This window comes from Suncus etruscus, chromosome 12, assembly GCF_024139225.1.
Source record: "Suncus etruscus isolate mSunEtr1 chromosome 12, mSunEtr1.pri.cur, whole genome shotgun sequence".
Classification (NCBI taxonomy): Eukaryota; Metazoa; Chordata; class Mammalia; order Eulipotyphla; family Soricidae; genus Suncus; species Suncus etruscus.
The window spans coordinates 63,764,800-63,785,249 of record NC_064859.1 but is presented as its reverse complement, the minus strand read 5'-3'; the positions used below and the strand labels follow the sequence as shown (position 1 = coordinate 63,785,249).

The 20,450-nt window shown below is 41.7% G+C and overlaps 1 protein-coding gene across 1 annotated transcript in view; it reads left to right on the top strand.

Moving 5' to 3' along the window:
* The first annotated feature begins 874 nt into the window (after window positions 1–874).
* The window catches only part of ACOXL (acyl-CoA oxidase like), a 424,916-nt gene continuing 405,340 nt past the window's right edge, over window positions 875–20,450 (top strand). The window contains 1 exon segment of the mRNA XM_049784649.1: window positions 875–999. Coding sequence (XP_049640606.1) covers window positions 875–999 — 125 coding nt within the window.

Below are 20,450 nucleotides of genomic sequence, written 5' to 3'. Positions count from 1 at the left end.
GTCAGGAAGGGAGAAGGAAAACTGGGGATACTGGTGGCAGAAATATGCACTGGTGAAGAGTGTTAAACTTTGTATGACTGAAAATCATGAACAACTGTGGATAAAAACTACTGTATTATGAACAACCCTGTAACCTTGGTGTTTAAATAAAGTTATTAATAAAGAAGAGAAAGAAAAAAAAAGGAAGGTAATCAATGAGATAGGGAGAGTTAGCTTGAGAAATGGGAGAAATACTTGCCACCTAGGCTGTATGTACCTCATTCCGAACTTGATTGACACAATAAAAGAAAGAATCATAGTCATTGCCTGGTTCTGTCTATTCCCCAGCTACTTTGATGGCTCTCACAAATCATAGTAATATAATCACTATAATTTGTTAAAGTAATACTTTAATGCTTTGGGGATCTCACAGGTTTGGGTTGAACTGCAAATAATCTGGTTCTTGGGAATCCAGCAAAAACAATTGTCAAGGCAGGTCGGGGAGCAAAATCTCTCAGCCCCACACAGGTAGGCCCCCCAGGCATGCTCAACCCTTGCTACTTGCTTCTTGTAGAACTCTAGCACAGACACCAGGTATGAATGGATAAAGGCAGAATTCAGAATTCCAGGGCAAGGCACTAGGTTTCTCTAAACTAAGGGCTGAAAGAGACTCCAGCTGGAGTTTGTAAGCCGGCCAGTATCCGAGTAGTGGGCAGCGGGCAGCGGGAGAACCAACAAGGAGGAGGAGAGAGAGAGAGAGAGGGAAGGGCCGGACAAGGGAGAAGGGAGGAGACCGGCCTGACCGAGTGGGCATAAGAAGAGCGCGTGAGCCCAGACTGGCAGGTAGGACAACGACAGGTTGGGACTGGGACGCGAACACCTGCGAAGAAGCACGATGGAGCCGGAGCTCGACCTGGGACTCGAGGACTCTTCCCTGCAACGTTACTTAAACGGCGAGCACTGGACCCTCCAGAAAGAGCTGAGCAAGCTCCTGGGGGACTGTCCGCTCTTCAGGCAGAGGTACCCTGCGCTGGCTGCAGTCCCCGGCGCACCGTGGCAGCCCAGTCCCTTAGCTCCCCAAACCTGGTGATCCAAGGCGGGGTGCCTGGGGGGTGTGTGTCTCCGTAGCCGTGGGCTCAAGTGGGCCTGGAGTCTGGGTTGCAAGGAGCCCCAGTGTCCCGAGTGCTTCTCTCTTGGGATCCCCGCTCCTGGAGCGCCGGGACAGGATAGAAGCGCAAGGGTGCTGGGTTGTGCGCGGCGACCTGATGGCTTGCAGGGTTTGGAGCCGGGCCGGGCCGGGCTGGGAGCAGGACCGTCCGGTTCTGGACAACCTGCGTGGAGCTCCGGGTTGGCGGGCGCCGGGAAGGTCTGGCCGCGCCCGGGGCGCATCTGTGCGTTCCGCCCCGAACCCGCTGCCAGGTGTGCGCGGAGGGGCAGCAGCAAAGCGGAGTTGGGAGGCTCCGGGGGGGAGTCGTTGGGTTCCACGGCAGCCAGAGGAGTGGGCAGCGGGTTTAGTAGCGCTCAAGTGGGGTCTTGGCTCCACGTTCTCCGTCAGTCTTTGTCTCAGGAATGAGCTGGGCGGGGAACCGAGGAGTGAGTAAAAGTGAGTTTTATTTCTTGCAACAGAAGCGGGGGTTCCCTTCACTGGAGGCACCCGTTCTGCCACGGGGAGAGAGGATTCAGGTGACTTACAAGTTTAAAAACGTCCTTTTTTTTTTTTTTAATTTAAATTATTCTCTTTCCTTCTATTCTCGTTTCCTAATGCAATAGTAGTTTCCAAGGACGACGTGAATACAGAGCAGATAGAAGGGTCTGCCTATTAAGATAGACATGCAAGGGATTTGTAAAAATGCAAAATTAAAACCCCCTCTTCCCTAATTTATTTATTTAAAAATACATTTATTTTTGGGGCTTTGGAGCGGTGGTGCAAGCTGTAAGGTGTCTGTCTGCCTTGCTGGCAATAGCCTCGGATGGACTATGATTCTATCCCCGGGCGTTCTATATGGTCCCCCAAGCCAGGAGTGATTTCTGAGCGCATAGCCAGGAGTAACCCATGAGCGTCACTGGGTATGGTCCAAAAACTAAAAAAAAAAATTTGGGGTTGGAGGTGGTGCTGGAGTGACAGCACAGCGGTAGGGCGTTTGCCTTACTAGCTGCCGACCTGGGACGGACCTGGGTTCGACCCCGGCATCCCATATGGTTTTCTAAGCCTGCCACAACCGATTTCTGAGCCTGAAGCCTGGAGTAACCCCTGAGCGCTGCTAAGTGTGACCCCCCAAAAATCTCTCCGGTCTTAATATTGTTTTTTGATTTTATAATTTGACAATGTACTCATTCATGGAAAGAATCTTATTACCTTCATTACCATTTTCCCTCCACTTAGAAACATTTTTATCTTAATTTGAAAGTTCACATTGTATTATCAGATTTAATCTTTCTGTGTGAGAAAGCAGCGATCCTGATTCTTTGAGGCTTTAACATTCTGTCAAGCTCCATAGCAGACTAGAAACACAATTTTCATCGCTTCCCTCACCAGACCCTTGAAGTGTGTGTGTGTGTGTGTGTGTGTGTGTGTGTGTGTGTGTGTGTGTGTGTGTTGGGGGTGGGAGGGAGGGTTTCTATGGCAATGTTGAGGATACTGTGTATGTAGAGTGGGAACTTCCTACAGGATCAGGTCCTCTTAGGACATAAAAGCTCAGCCAGGAGCTTAGCAAATAGTTACTATTTTGAAAGAATGGAGCTTGTGCAGTGTTCCAGGCACCTGAAGGTTTCCTCCTGACAAGTGGCTCTCGGTCACCCTCAGCTGTGGAATGGACATGAATTTGCCTCTCCTTCTCTGGCTCACCCTTCTTCCAGATACTAGTGTGACAGCTACATCCTCCTGGTCCTATTCTGGGAGAGAACCCCAGACTCTGGGAGTGCCCTGGCTGGCAGAGGGTCTTTGCTGTGCTGGGCCGCAGGTCAGCAGAGGATCTGTTTGTTGGTTTTGTTGTGAGACTTAAAGTTCCTCTTGGGCCTTGTAGGGAGGAGATGAGTTTTTGAAATGTGCTGAGTTTATTTATTTATTTATTTATTTATTTATTTATTTATTTAGGTTTTTCGGGCCACACACATTTAATGCTCAGGGGTTACTCCTGGCTAAGGCTCAGAAATTGCCCCTGGCTTGGGGGGACCATATGGGACGCCGGGGGATCGAACCGCGGTCCTGATCCTTGGCTAGCGCTTGCAAGGCAGACACCTTACCTCTAGCGCCACCTCGCCAGCCCCTGAGTTTATTTTTTGACTAACAAAAGCTCCCAGGGTCTGATTGCTAAGTGGCTCTGTGCTGGATAGGTATGACCATATTACCTGAAAAACATTGGACTTCTCCTGTCATCCAAGCCCTCTACTCTCTTACATCAGACTTCCTTCCTGTCCTCTACAACTCTGAACCTGACTGGTTCCCTCCTCTTCTTCTTCTTTTTTTTTGTTTTTTGTTTATGGGTTTGGGGCCACATCCAGTGATGTTCTGGGCTTACTCCTAGCTTTGTTCAGAGGTCACTCTCAGTAATGGGAGGTCACATGGGGTGCCAGGGATCAAACTGGGGTTGGTCTCATGTAAGGCAAGTGCTGTACTATCTCTTGGATTCTTCACCCACCCTTTCTCTCCTTCTTTGGAGCAATGCAAATTTCTCTCCTTAACTTTTTCATAGCTATAATTCCCCTCAAACTTATTTCTATGTGCAAGTATTTGATTACATTTTCATTGTAGAACACAAATAATAAGGAAATCTCCAAAGTTTCTTCTACTGCTGATCCAAGATATTGTGGTAACTTTCCATAAAATGTTTTACCACTTAAACTTGTCTTTTTTTTTTTCTTGGTCATATCTAGCAATGCTAGGGGGGCTACCCTGGCTCTGTGCTTGAGGTTGCCACTGTATTTGGGGAACAGTGGAGTGCTGGGATCAAACCTGGGTCTTTTATGTGCCATCCATGGACTCAACTCTTTGAGCCTTCTCTGTGATCTCCATAATAACTTTATAGAAAGCCATTTTTGTAGAAAATGAGAACTCTCCTTATTCTTCCCAAATCAAAAAACCAGCTTTAGAATTCTAAAATCAGATCCAGAATTTACATCATCACACTGGTGGAAATATTCTTTGTTAGTCTTAGCTACCACTGATTTTTAGTTTTGATTTCACTACAGATAACAATTTCCCTTTTATTAATTTTTCCTAGCTACTCTATACATCACCTAACTTCCTGGTCACCCTCCTCTTGGAAAGAACAACTAAGCTCTTTTCAGTCTGGTCAAATCTATCAGGCAATTTTATATTTATAGCTCCCCCCATTCAATTCTTACCAGGGACACATCACTTCTGACGAGCTCCTTCTGGGGTCAGTCTGGTGAGGCACTTCTCAGTTCTCTTTTATCATCACCTTAGGAATTTCCTTTGCACCTTCATGATCAAACCACTGTTTTATCCAGCTTTGTTACCTTCCATAGAGATTAGATATGGTCATAGTTCTTCAATGCTGCTGCTATTGAGAGATGTAGCTTGTATTTCCTCTCAAGAACTTGAAGCTTTATGATGATGTTCAAGAGAATGTGCCAAGAGGAAGTGTGCTTGTCTTTAGGTTTAGGTCTAAAAATACCAAAATCTTCCACTTCCTATCTTCACTTAAAAAGTACTGCTAGGCAATAGCTACCACGAAAAAAGCTCAAGCTAGGAGGTGCACAGAGTGGTCACAAGTGAAAAGAATGAGATACACTGAACATTCTTGATCACTGCAGTTTAAGTGCATCAAGTTATCCCAACTGAGATCATGGACCCTGAAAAGTTTAGATAAGTTCATCTTGCTTAATTCAGTGTGTCCAAGTTACCAATGGAAAGAGTGGAAGCACTGGATAATCACACATTGCAATTTTAAGCTATAACTTTTGAGGTACATTGTAACATAGGCATAGATCATCAGAACACTCTTCTAATGGTTTTCTGTGAAAAGATACCAGGAAATCAAATCTTGGAGTTTTATGTGATTTTTCAAAGGTCTCATGCCATTGTTTCTAGTATCCAGCATTATTATCAGTAAATCTGACTCCTTTTGTGGTTTGACTTGTGTGACTTATTTTTTAAAATTCCATTCTAGGAATTACTTTTTTCTTTGTTTGTTTGTTTTTGGGCCACACCCAGTAGCACCCAGGAATTATTCCTGTCTCAGAAATTGCTCCTGGCAGGCTTGATACTAGCATTATAGAATCATATGATGGTGTGATGCCTGCAGAAGTGTGATATGTGTGGGTGTCTTTTTCTTTCAGCATACTGATAATTTGGAGAGATAGCACTGGGGTTAATGTGCTTGCCTTTTTGTGAGGACTTGACAATCCCTACCCTTGGCCGCCTGCACCTTGATTCGGTCAGATGTGAATCCTGAGAACAGAGGAGTAATTAGTACTAAGTGTTGGAGGCTGTTAGAGCTAGAGAGCAAAATGGAGTCTCTGATGCCTGAAACTTAAGGCCTGTGTACATGACAGGTGGCCACTGTGGCATTTCCCCATGGACCTAAAAGAAAGAACAGCCATATAGTTCAGTTAGCAAAGGTCACAAGATGTTCCAGTAAACCGCCCAAGTTGCTAAGATAAGATCACACAACTTGTTAAGCTACCATTGTGAAAGAATGTTTGTGCCATGTAAAACTGGAAAGTCCATCCTGCAAGACTCCCCTACTTTTCTATAGATACCATGGAAAAGTACTGAAAGCTACTTCCTTATGCTGTAGAACTATATAAGCTTGTCTTGCTTTAATAAATTCAGCTCTTGATCAGCAAGCTTGACTTGAGTTCATTTCTTTCCCAGCCTCTTTCCTCCTTTTTAGGTCGGATCCCGCTCGTGACCCACGAATTACTTCGCGATCCTCAGTCCACCCTGTGGGCAGGGTCCCGGGGGGGGGGGGTCGCAAGTGGCGCCCAGCGTGGGGGCTGTTCTAACGGGGAATGACGGTGATCATAGGATGCAGCTTCATCTTCTAGGGTTTGAATATCTTGAAGATCTAAAGTTTCATCAGCGGGGGGTGGGCATTAACAAGAATGGGGTAGAATCCTTTGGAAAGGCTTTTGGAGTCCTGACAATTATCCAATAAGAGATTATTAGGAGATTCTTTTTTAGGGTCTATTTCTGCAAGGCTACTTGCTCTGGACTGGCTTCGCGATGCAGCCTCGATATGCACCCCCCTGTCCAACTATCAGACATTTGCAATCAAACCATTGTGGTTAACAACTCTTCCATTTTCATTGAATCCCTCAACTCCACTTATTTTGTTTGCTCCACTGGACCTTCTCCCCATATTGTTACTGAAATATTTCTTGCTTATCATGATTATTTTGTTTTAGCTTTGTTTATGCCTAGATTAACCATTAGACCTGTTGATGATTTGCTATGGGATAAGAAAATTACTATGTCTAGACATAAGTGTGAACCTATCACTGCAATTACTCTTGTTATTGTTTTAAGTTTGGGTTTTGCTGGAGCAGGAACTGGTATTGCTTCTTTAATCACTTCACAAAGTCATTTTAATCAGCTTACACGTGCTATTGATAGAGATGTCTAGGAACTGGAGGAAGGTTTAAAATATCTTACTGAAACTGTTGGCTCTCTTGCTAAAGTAGTACAGCAAAATCGCCGCGGCTTAGATCTTGCCTTTCTGCGGGAGGGGGGGTATGTGCTGCTTTAAAGGAAGAATGTTGCTTTTTTAAAGATAAATCAGGTTTAGTCAGAGATAGTATTAGAAGAGTAGAACAAAGCTTGGAAGAAACAAAGAAAAAGAAAGATAAAGATGAATCTTGGTTCAAAAACTGGTTTTCAACCTCTCCCTGGTTGTCAACATTGTTGCCTAGTTTGCTGGGACCATTTGTAGGATTTGTCTTGCTCATTTCTTTTGGTCCATGGGCGTTTCGCCATTTTACCAGTTTTGTTAAAAATCAGGTGGACGAGGCTACCAAACACTCAGTCAAAGTCCATTATCAACAGCTCTCCCAGCATGAACCCCAATCTCTGGAACTCAACTCTCTAGGAGACAACATGTCCCAACAGCTGGACTTTAAAAAAATTTTGAGCATCTTGCTAAACGCAAGCGTTCACTTCTCTCTCGGCTGTGGAAGTGCTTAAGATGGGGATAGCTTGGTGCCAGTGTTTGGGGCAAACATGACTCTCTAAACTTTTCTCGCCGGCACTGCATACTCAATTGGAAACAACAAATTGTCATGTTCAAACCTGGAAGCACACCAAGTAACCTAAGACAGGCACTCCACCCGCTCCTCTCTCCTCTCTTTATTTTAGAGAAACGGGGGAACTGTTGGAGGCTGTTAGAGCTAGAGAGCAAAATGGAGTCTCTGATGCCTGAAACGTAAGGCCTGTGTACATGACAGGTGGCCACTGTGGCATTTCCCCATGGACCTAAAGGAAAGAACAGCCATATAGTCCAGTTAGCAAAGGTCACAAGATGTTCCAGTAAACCGCCCGAGTTGCTAAGATAAGATCACACAACTTGTTAAGCTACCATTGTGAAAGAATGTGCCATGTAAAACTGGAAAGTCCATCCTGCAAGATTCCCCTACTTTTCTATAGATACCATGGAAAAGTACTGAAAGCTACTTCCTTATGCTGTAGAACTATATAAGCTTGTCTTGCTTTAATAAATTCAGCTCTTGATCAGCAAGCTTGACTTGAGTTCATTTCTTTCCCAGCCTCTTTCCTCCTTTTTAGGTCGGATCCCGCTCGTGACCCACAAATTACTTCGCAATCCACAGTCCACCCTGTGGGCAGGGTCCCGGGGGTCACAACTAAGTAGTTAGATTACTAAGCAGTACTTAATGTGGCCAAAATAAAAACCTAAACAAAACAAGAAAAACAAACAAACAAAAAATATAAACCCAAAATAGTGTAGAGGGTTCTTTTATTCTGGAAACTTATGTTCCTCAGTATTGACACTATTCTCTATCTGAAATTTCTTTTGTTTAGACACTGGTACTACTGCTCTTGTCTTCTAATTTTATTATTCTTATTTTTTTTATACTTTTGCTCTGTTTCCAAAAAGAAATGTCCCTCCACCTTTCACCTCCCAACTTTTTTTGCTCATTAAAAATTGCCTATCCTATGTTATTCAAAAAATTAGAAATCAAGCTTCCATATGATCCAGAAAATTCACTCCTATGGATAGGCCCTAGCAAAAACTAAAAAAACTACCATACAGAAAAGCCCTCTCATTCCTATGTTTGTCGCAGCACTACAAAAGACAGAATCTGGAAACAACCCAAGAAACAAGTTCAAGAATAAATGAGTTGCTAAAGAAACAGTGGTACATCTACACAGTGGAATACTATTCAGCAGTTAGAAAAAATGAAGTCTTAAAATCTGCTGATACATGGATGGAAATGGAGATTATTTTTCTGAGTGAAATGAATCTGAAGAAGAGGGATTGGCATATAATAATCTCATTAATGTGTGGGATAAGAAAAATAAAAGAGTGTGTCATAATACTGTTTAGAGACAATTGAGATGAGGATCAGGTGGACCAGTCTATGGTAGGAAGTTTGTCACAAAGAGTGGTAAATGCAGTTAGGATAGTTAATGGTTCACTATAACTATGACAGATATAACTAATCACTCTGGACAAGAACTGGGTGCTGAAAGGGAATAAAATGATATGCACGGTATACCTTCATTAGCAATAGTGTAAACCACAGTGTCAAAAAAGGAGAAAGAGAGAGGAGTAAAATGCCTGCTGCTGACATAGGCAGGGGGGGACATGGGTGGGAGGGAAATTGGGGATATTGGTGGTGGAATGTGCACTGATGTAGGGTGGTGTGTAGCTATTCTAAAAACTCTCTCCTTGCTTTCCTTTATCTCTTCTCACATTTTTGAGTTGTAAAAACCTATCTAGGCTTTATTAGGGACCCACTTAGGTTTAATTAAAATTAACCCTTAATTACATCAACTCTACCCCTCATGTGAATTATCTTTGTTCTGTTAACTTTGGCTAATAAAAGATAGCTAGGAGGTAAAGACATCCAAGATACCTCTTGGATCAGAGAAGATCAAGAAGCCTCAACCCCCCAGCCCCATCCTTTTTTCTCCCATGAATCTGACTGTTTCTTGTGCGACATCCTTGCTGTTGACCCGTCCAGTCCAGGGACAGAACAAATATGACAAACTGCTAACAGACTCCACAGTTATGTACAGTCTATGACTGAAACTAAACCATGAAAAAAATTTTAACCATGGTGCTTAAAGATAGTAATTATATTAAGTTTTGTTTGTTTGTTTGTTTTTGGGTCACACCAGGTGGCGCTCAGGGGTTACTCCCGGCTCTGCTTAAGGACCACTCCTGTGGGGCTTGGGGATCATATGTAGTTCTTATGATCAAACTGGGAATAAGACCATGTGCAAAGTAAATGCTTTAATCTATATGTGATCCCCCCTCTTTTTTTTTTTTTAAATAGCATCTCTTTCTGATTTCTGTCTAATTTTTTGAGAATTACTGATGGCAATTTGTTTCTTTTTTCTTTTTGGCCTTTGGGAAACACCTGGTGATGCTCAGGGGTTGGTTACTCCTGGCTCTGCATTCAGAGGCCACTCTTAGAAGATTGTGGGGACCATATGGGATGCCAGGGATTGATGCAGGGTCAGATGCATGCAAGTGATTGAGCACCTTAATCACTATACTATCTCTCCAGTCCTTGATGGCAACTTTTGAGTGGCCTTTCTCATTCTATGTTTTGTCTTTCCCTCTGCATTTCTATTTCTGGCTCTACTTTCACCTATGTCATTTGTGTTTGAGGCATTCGTTAAGCTGTCTAGTCAACCCTCAGTACTTGTTTTTAAGAATAGGAGCAAAATGAATTGTGTGAGAAAAGGTCTGATTGTAAATCAGGTAGGGTTGGTTGGTTGGTTGGTCATAGGCACTTCCTGATCAGAATAATATTTTTAGTGGTTATATTAGTGTTTTTGGGGGGCAGGATTAATTTCTCCGGAGATTAATCTCTTGGTGAATAAAGGACAGCTCCTTGCTGTTGCTGCCAATTAGGTACCTCCAAATATGACTCCAAGTTTGTGCAGGGGCCAGAGCAGGTGGTGCAAGCAGTAGGGAGTTTGCCTTGCATGCGCTAACCTAGGACGAACCACAGTTCGATCCCCTGGTATCCCATATCATCCCCCAAGCCAGGAGCAATTTCTGAGTGCGTAGCCAGGAGTAATCTCTGAGCGTCACCAAGTGTAGCCCCAAAACAAAACAACAACAGCAAAAAAAGTCAGTGCTTAAAATCAAAGAATAATAATTTCTCTGAGAATAATAATGAAGGTCTGGGATCAGGAAATGACAAGAGAGATGTGTTTTTTTGGGGGGTCACACCCGACAGTGCTCAGAAATTGCTCCTGGCAGGCTCAGGGGACCATATGGGATGCCGGGATTTGTACCACCATTCTTCTGCATGCAAGACAAACACCCTACCTCCATGTTATCTCTCCGGCCCCAAGAGAGATGCTTTCGAAGGTTCAAAGTTGCAACTGGGAGAGTCCTTTAGACAATTTAGCAATTGTAGAAAAATAATGTAACATTACAAGCATTAAGAGACTAGAACTTAATTATTCCCACCATAAATTATTTGAAGTGATAGATATGTTGGCCAAAACACATTAATCATATTGCAATGAGTAAAGAGGTCAAATCAATTTTTCTATAGCTTAAACATACAGAATGCTACATATCAAATGGTCCTTTAAAAACTTCGCTAACTCATTTTATTTCTTTTTTTAATTAATTAATTTATTTTTTAAATGTCTGTCCTACATATACATTTGTGAGCACATACATTTTTATTCCTTTTTTTATGGTTTTTGGGTATGTGACCTGTTTCTGTTATCCCCTCTGTCCACCCCCAAATACACCGACAATATAATGTAGCACCATTTCTCCCTGCAAAGGCACACTAAATAAAGGGGAAATCTTACATATAAAAAAAAAAGAGCTCTTATCTACTAGAGATAGGAACTCATAGTTGTTTACAGAGATATCTCCTACCTTGAAAATATGTCATGTGGAATCAACTTAGACCTCAGGTGATTAGATACCATTCATCCAGCCTTGAACCCTGGATCCCAGACATAGAAATGGCACAGTTCTTCACAACAGCTGCAAGAAACAAATCCCAGCTGGGACAGCCCTAATACTGTGGGGTCACCAACAAGGGCCAGCTCTAACATGATATCCTGACAACGAGGAAAATGTGAACAACTTGACCTTAGAGCAGATTAGCCTACCTTACCAGCCAACGACAAGACAAAACCAGAAGACTTGCCACCCTTTGGTAGGTCCAAAAGCCAAGATCGCGATTTATAGATGACTGGCTGCTAGAACCATCACCAGACTGTATATATCTTGGGACCAATAAAAAAGCCCTAGTTTAGGGTTTGAACTATGACCTGCACAATAATTATGACCCCCAGTTCCAAAGGTCTAGCAGAGACAATTGTAACGGAATGGGGCTTCTGGAAGCACAAAGAAAGACGCTATCCTAGGTGCCATCCTAGGTTCAACACAAAGACCAAGATCTCCAACCACAGAAGATGGATTAAAATGACACTGAGGGAACAGAACCTCTAGAACCACAAAGACTGACTTCATCATAAGTCCCACCTCAGGATCCGTGCAGATACTGAGACCTCTAGACACAGAGGTCTGATTGTATCACCCAGGACAGGGCAGAAGTCTTCCACACACCACAAAAGCACAACCGGGAGAGTAAATGATCCTGAACAGAGTCTATAGTTGATCCCATGACAATATACTCCAAGGACGGAGAAATCCCATATTTCTTAGGCCAAGTGAATTCCTCTTCGAATGACCCCAATATTTACTGTGCCAGGGCAGGAGGGAAAAAACAAAAATACAAAAACCACAAAACCTCGGTTATTTTTTTATATATTATTTTTATCTTCATTTATTATTAATATTATTTTTATTTACCTATCTATCTTTGGTAGATTTCTCTGTTTGGGTGTGATTATTGAAATTGTTGTCCCCAGTTATACTTATTTTTTTCTCTTCCTTTCTTTTCTTTCTTTATGTGCTATGCCATGTTTCTTATTTCAAGACCATGGCGTTTTTTGTTTTGATTTGTTTTTGTTTGTTTCTTTTTGTTTTTGTTTGTCTGTTTTTCTTTGTTTTGTTTGTTTGTTTGTTTGTTTTTTGTGGTGTTAATCGATATAGCTGGAATCCTCACTGGATATTTGACACTTCTTTTGGTACTGGTGGAGTGTTTCACCTTCTTTATCTCCTTCATCTCTCAAAGCGTTGATGAGAGCCCCTAGAAGGATTCCGCCCATTTTCGGCGTATTAGACTCTTACCCAGCTTATTACTTTTCTCTTTTTCAAACAAAACCATGCATCTTGAACTAGCTAGTCCTGCCTCCAATTAGAGGGGGAAATAAGGGAGACATCAAGACCAAACAGTTGCAAGACTACTAAGTAGTAGGTCAGATAGAGAGGGGACCACATATTCTAGCTGCCCTGGGGGTGAGGGAAGAGGAAATGGGAGGGAGGACAAAAATGGAGGTGTAGGGAAGACAATCTGGTGATGGGAATCCCCCTTGATTTTATGTAAATATGTACCTAAAATAATATTGTCAACAATATGTAAGCCACAATGATCAAAATAAAAATTATATTTAAAAAAAAAGAATATGGAAAACTGTTCTTTTCTCAAGTGCTTCACTTTCTTTTGCTGGAAAATGCTTAAAAGCTCCTATTTCTGTATAAGCTGACATGCAGTGGCTCTCTGTGTGGTGGGAAATAGGATTCTGGTCCAAGGGGTTCTCAACGGTCCCTTTGGGAGCAGTCTCCTTTATGGTAACTTTTTTTTTGTTTGTTTTTTTGAGCCACACCCGGCGTTGCTCAGGGGTTACTCCTAGCTGTCTGCTCAGAAATAGCTCCTGGCAGGCACGGGGGACCAATATGGGACACCGGGATTCGAACCAACCACCTTTGGTCCTGGATTGGCTGCTTGCAAGGCAAATGCCATTGTGCTATCTCTCCGGGCCCTATGGTAACTTTTAAAATAAAAAACTTTCTTTACTTTTATTGTTGCCTTAATTAAGGATCATATCTTTTGGAGTGGTGCTTAGATGCTGATTGCAATGTTCACACAGTTTTGGTGCTCACCTATTCTTTTGCACTGCTCTAGAGTTTGTGCTCTTTTTGCTGCAGTGATGGGGATTGTGGAGACTGTGGGGCCAGTATTACTCTTAGCATGCACTTGTTCAGGGATTAAACTAATGCCAGAAGGCAGCACTCTCCTACTGAGCAACCCAGCCCCTAGGATTTTGAATGATTAGTCATGTTAATGGTTTTCTAGAAGATAGTTTAGCTTGAATGAATAATTGGAAGTAAAAAAGACAAAAATCCAATAAAGGGTTTTTTTCCTTAAGGAAAAGGAAAGAGATAGAGAGAGAGACAGAGAGACAGAGAGAGAGAGATAGAGAGAAACAGAGAGAGAGACAGAGAGAGACAGAGAGAAACTGCCTTTGGTATCACCCACCACATTTGGTCTTCAAGAATGATTTCTGAGCACAGAATGGGGTAAAAGTCCTGGGTGTGGCTTCTAATCAAAGCAACAAATGCCTGAGACTTAGTGGTCTCACAGGGCTCTACTGAAGAAATGTAGTTGCACTTAAATTTTATTTTATAATTTAGGGAACTGAGGAGGTTGATCAAATGATAGATCACATTCCTTGCATACAAAGGCCCTGAATTCAATCCCCAGAATTTTCTGGCTCCTTGACCACCACTGGAATCAGTTCAGTAAACTTCACCAACCATGAGTGCAGCACACTACCACTGTGTCCAAGCTCTGAACTTCAGGTTCACATTTGAAGAGATGCTGTGGGCCCACTCTGTGACACCCAGGTGATCACAATATATATATATATAAATATATATATTTGATATATATATCAAAGATGAAGACAAGAAAGTTCAACTAGGAACATTTCTGAAAGGAATCTGAGGTTGAAAATAGGATCTCTAGGATCTGATTTACTTGTGTCATTTATTATTATTATTTTTCTTTTTTGGGTTTCTTTGGGCCACACCTGATGGTGCTCAGGGATTACTCATGAATCTGAACTCAGAAATCGCTCCAGGAGACTATTTGGGATGCTGGGGATTTAACTCAGGACCGTCCAGGTCATCCTTGTGCAAAGCAAATGCCCTACCACTCTGCTATCGCTCAGGCCCTACAAGTGTCACTGAAAAAAATAAATTTTTAATTGAATCATTGTGAGAAACAGTTACAAAATGGTTCATGATTGAGTTTCAATCACACAATGTCTCAAACCCATTCCTTCCATAGTTCCCACCACAACCATGGATGTCCCTAGTTAATTTCTGCCTTTCCCATGCCTCCCCCTCCCCACTCCCACAATGAGTGTGATCATTCTATGTCTGTCTCTTTTTTTTTCTGACTCATTTTGCCCAGTATATATTATTATCCATATCCATCCATGTATAAACAAATTTCATAACTTCATTTCCCCTAATAACTGCATAGTATTCCATTGTGTTGCTGTACAACAATTTCTTTATCCACTCATCTGTTCTTGAACACTTGGATTGTTTGCAGATTTTGGATATTGTATATAGTGCCACAATAACAGGACTGAAGATGCCTGTTCTGCATTGTTTTTGGGTCCCAAGGAGCAGTATTTGGGTTATATGGAAACTCAATTTCTAGTTTTTTCAATGAATGTCCATTGTTTTCCAAAAAGGCTGATCCAGTCTGCATTCTAACCAGCAGTGAATGACAGTTCTTCTCCCCACATCCATGCCAGCCTTGGTTGTGTTTGTTCTTCTTGATGTGTTCTAGTCTCTGTAGTGTGAGATGTTATCTCATTGTTATTGTGATTTTCATCTCTCTCATAATTAATAATGTGGGGCATTTTTAATGTGCTTTTGGCCATACAAATAAGATGTACATCACTTCTCCCCATTTTGTATGGGGTTAGGTGGTTTTTTAATTTTTTTAATTTAAATCATTTAATTTACACAGTTGTAATTATTTATTATATATCATAGCTGATTTTAGATATACAGTGTTTCAAGACAATCCCACCTCCATTGCCAGCCTCCCTCCACTAATGTTTCTAGAGTCCATCCCACTTCCTGGACCAGCCTGCCAGCATTAATAGGCCCATTAAATTTTTGGGGGGTTGTTTTTGTGCCACTCCCGGCGGTGCTCAGTGGTCACTCCTGGCTATCTGCTCAGAAATTGCTCCTGGCAGGCACGGGGGACCATATGGGACACCGGGATTTGAACCAACCACCTTAGGTTCTGGATTGGCTGCTTGCAGGGCAAACGCCGCTGTGCTATCTCTCCGGGCCCTAAATTTTTTTTTTTTTTAATTTGGGTCTCATGATTTCATTGCTGTTGACGTTGGCTTGGCTATTAGTTCTGTCCTTTCTTAATACCACAACACATCTGAGACCCTGTAACCCTAGTCTCCCAGATATTTTTTTTGTTATGTTCTACAAGAGCTTTATATTTAGATAGTAACCCCTTGTCAGGGTTTTGAGTGGATAGTTTTTCTTTCTTTCTTTCTTTTTATTTATTTATTTATTTGGGAGGGGCACACCTGGCAGTGTTCAGAAATTGCTTCTGGCAGGCTTGGGCGACCATATAGGATGCCAGGCCCATCCCAGGTCTGCCGCTTGCAAGGAGAACATACTATGACTGTGCTATTGCTCTGGCCCCAGGGTGAATAATAGTTTTTCCATTCTGTGGGTAGTCTTTGTATCCTGGTCCTCATTTCCTTTTTTTTTTTTTGTTTTTGGGCCACATCTGATGGTGCTCAGGGATTACTTCTGGCTCTGTATTCAGAAATCACTTTTGTTAGACTTGGGGAACACATAGGATGCCAAGGATTAAACACAGGTTGGGTGTGCAAGGCAACTTCCTACTCACTCTCCTATAGCTCCAGCCCCTGTTCTTGTTTCCTTTGAGGTGCAGGAGCTTCTTAAATTAATATAGTCCCATTTGTTTATCTTTCTTCCACTTGTTTGGTCTCTGGTGCTTTATCTTTGAAGATACTATTTTTTAATTATGAGAACAATGATGCAAAGGATGAGGACAAGGTAAAGTTACCATGGGAGGACAATCACCAATAAACAAAGTTCTCAGAAGAAATCCCGTTGCTGACACCTTAATTTTGAACATACAGTCAAGGAACATTAAGAAGAAACAAAACAGAACCCATGTACAATTACTTTGTCCCTCAAGTCTCCAGATGTACATTATAACATTTCTTAGTGGTACACAAAGCAATTTAAAGCCATGATATTTGTGTAACTCCTTAAACATTGAAGGCATAGTATTTTTTACATTTCCATGCATATGCATATTAGTTTATGTTAACCTCAAACGTTTAAGTAGGTTTTTTTTTTAATTTAAGGTTTAGAGTCAAAGAAGCAAAGTAAAAAAGGTGTTAGAGTGGCAATTACTGTTTGCATAGGCTCACCAAAATATGGGTGACATGGAAAGGAAAAGTCTTGGCCTAAATACAAGGAGACCCTACCCCTGAAGTTTCCTGGCATAAGACCAGCTCTAGAATCTGGCAAAATAGTTTGTCTAATCCAAGTCCTTGTTGAAGATACCTTTAATCCTCAATGTGATGGAGAGTTCTGCCTATGTCTTCCTATATGTACTTTTAGGTCTGCTATGAAGATCTTTTTTTTTTTTTTTTTTTTTTTTTTTGGGCCACACCCGGCAGTGCTCAGGGGTCACTCCTGGCTGTCTGCTCAGAAATAGCTCCTGGCAGGCACGGGGGACCATATGGGACACCGGATTTGAACCAACCACCTTTGGTCCTAGATCGGCTGCTTGCAAGGCAAACACCACTGTGCTATCTCTCCGGGCCCTGCTATGAAGATCTTTAATTCATTTATATTTGATCTTCGTTCATGGTGCCAGGAAGAGGACTAAGTTCATTTTTTTATACATAGCAATTAGGTTTTCAGCACCACTTATTGAAGCGGCTTTCCTCGCTGAACTCCACATTTTTTCTCCTTTATCAAAAATTAACTTACCATGTGCCTGGAAATCTGTTTTAGGAGATTCAGTTCTATTCCACAAAACTGAGAGTCTGTCTTTATTTTAATACTATGCCATTTCAATTACTACTGCTTTGTAGTACAGTTTGAAGTTGGCAAAGGAGATGACCACCATTTTCTTTTTTCCCAAAGTAGCTTTAATTATTTGTGGAGGTTTAATTTTTCCACATAAATTTCAGAAGTGTTTGTTCTATTTATTTGAAAAGATGTCATGGGTATCTTTATAGAAACTATATTGAATCTGTACAATTCTTTTGACAGTATTGTCATTTTAATGTGTTAAGCCTCTCAATCTATGAGGATGAACTTTTTTTTTTATTTTCTCATATCTTTGCTATCATTCCAGCACATCATATTTCTTATTTCTTGGCGTAGTTTTCTGTAGTTTTCTTTGTATAGGTCTTTCATCTCTGTAAGTGAAGCCTCATGCTCCAAAACTAGGACCTGGAGAGATGCAGGTCTTAAAGTAAATGTTGATACAAGAAATAGTACATACAGTGAAAGGGTGCAAGAATGGGATCAGGAATTCCAACACTCAAGACAGGAGTCTACCACACAAGATTTCTGCTCCTAAGAAGGAAAGCAGTTTAGTAGAGGAAGTCTGAAGAATGAACCCCTGCTTTCCTGAAACCTAGGCTTTTATTAGAAAGAACCAGATCACATCCTGGGGTGGAGAAGAAATATCATGTAGGAGTGGATCCAATATTTTAATCACCAGATCATGTCCTAGGGTGGAGTATGAATACTGATTAGGGTATGACCCAGTAATCCAACATCTCCCTTAGTTGACTTTATAGAAAAACAAAGTAATTCACATCTCATGGTTCTAAGAAAAGGGCTGATGTCTCTAACTAAAAAATAAAGATATAGGTAGGCAATATTTTGCATAGGTGCAGCAAAAGTTGGGAAAATAGAAAGAAAAAAACTTTTGGCCTAAAAACAGGGTATCTCTACACAAAGCATCCTGCTCTAAGGCTCCAGGCACACTAATTTGTCTAACCCCAATGCCTTTCCTTTAGGTCCCAGGAAAGGTTCTCCTCAATTAGTTTTTACTGTCAGGTTTTAATAATTGGAGATATTGGTGCTAGCACATATCCTATGTCAAAGTCAGGATGTCCTGATGCATCTCCTGGTTTCCTCTCACCGTTATGTGGGAAGACAGGGAAATCTACCTTCAAAGCAAGTCATTACTTATTTCCAAGTCATAGTCAGGTTGACATTTTAGCCCATCCTGGACAAGTTAGTGAAAGACAGTTTCATTCATTTCTAGCCAATATCCAATTTCTCTAGGCCAATCTGCCTTTATGGTCTCCTGTCAAGTCAGGGTTACCTAGGCTTGGCCTATGTAAAGATGTGAAGATCAGGGGCCAGAGAGATAGCATGAAGTAGGGCAAGTTTGCCTTGCATGCTGAAGGATGGCGGTTCAAATCCCGGTATCCCATATGTTCCCCCAATCCTGCCAGGTGCGATTTCTGAGCATAGAGTCAGGAGTAACTCATGAGCGCTTCTGAGTGTGACCCAAAACTCAAAAATAAATAAATAAATAAATAAATAAATAAATAAATAAATAAATAAATAAAGATGTGAAGATCAAGTCAACATGAGGAGCTGTAAGGTGGCCTTGGGCTTCTCATCCTCAATAGGAGTGTCTTGATAGGAGGGGATCTATCCCTTCCCTCTTCAGAGTTGGGAGAGACTCTGATTGCCAGAAATTTTCTTTATGTTGAGAGAAAGCCCAGGCTGTGGCCAGTTGGTACAGATTCAGGATTCATACTGGTAGAGGGTTGATTCCTGGTGTAAGTGCAGAAAACTGTGCTGAACCCAAGGTTCAGGTGTAATTGGCCAATGTCCAAGTAAATAAAGCCTAAGTAAAATCACTATGGCAAATGTTCAGTGTGGAAGGCCACCTGTAGCAAGAAATTACTGAATTTATCCCTAATGGATAATAACTCCTCTTAGTATCTAATATTTTCCTATTTTAATGCTTTGATGCAAAAGAAATGGTGCCATAGAATACTATTTGGGCTTAAGAGGAAAATAATAATAAACAAAACAATCCCTAACCTGGTTCTATCAAGAGCACGAAAACTTCAAGGGTACTGCTTATACTATATAAGAATTCCTGCTAACAAATCTAAAGAGAAGGGGGAAATCTATAACCACATAATGAAATGCACCATAAAGAATATACATGTTGAAGAGATACACTTAAGAAGTATACAATGAAAAAAAAAAGAAAATTGTTGTATCACCAATAAAGTTGTTAATACAATTTAAAAAAAAAGAAGTATACAATGAAGGTTTATATATCCCCTAAGTCTTGAGATAGTCTGAGGAGAGGATAATTTCCAGATCACAACTTCAGTTGGCAATGCAGTTTGTGGAGTCTGGAAAAATGGCTTGCAGCAGTCACAAATCAGGAAATGACCTAGAGCTGAGGATCTTTCAAAAGTCAAAGCCAGTTGTGAGCAACAGTCTATGGTGAAATGAAGTGGTAGTGACCATTGAGAACAAATCAGCAACAGTGGTGTGCCTGCTTTGAGGATTACTTTGAGGATTACTCGCAGTTCAATAACTCAAATGACTCTGACAGCAGCAGTAGCCAGAGCAATGACAGAGTAGGAGACTGTACTGGATAGGGCATGAATAAAGCTGATACTTCCTGAAGCCTGCTTGCAAGTGAGATTTCTACCTGCCACTTTTCTGGACCCAGATACCCGCCGAAGGGGGTTGCAGAGCCAGATGGCCTGGGATGGCAGAGAAAGGCACCTCCATGTGTCCACCACCATCCAAGTTCATCCTAAGGGTTGTAACTACATCTGGCGCCCTGAACATGGATCTGAATCCTGGACCCAATAAAACAGCGATTATGGTGAGATTTCTGCTCTTCAGTTTGATTTTGGCTCTTTTCAGATGGAGTCAGCCCAAAGCATTAGGCCATGTGAAGCCATGTTCAAAGATGGCTGCAACCCCTTCTTGGGGCAAAAATATGAGTAAAACAGGGGAGGTGAAAGCTTGTATCACCAACCATCCCAGGCCCAGGCCCAGGACTGAAACTTTGTTACAAGAAACAAATACCTCGGCCTCCTCAAAGACTGATGAAAAGCCTAGATTGGAAACGGAGGAGAAAAAAGACTGTTTTAAAAGCAGACTGATTTTTCTGAGAGTGACCTTCAGCCTGAATTTGGATTTTGACTTTGGAAATTTTGGACTGCACTTTTATTTTTAATCACTTTGAATTCCTTAACATCCAGACGTGCCCTGTGGAAAAAGCTGCGAACAAGTTGCATTGCGGCAGCAGAGCCGGCTTCCAAAGTGCTGCCTGAAAAAAAA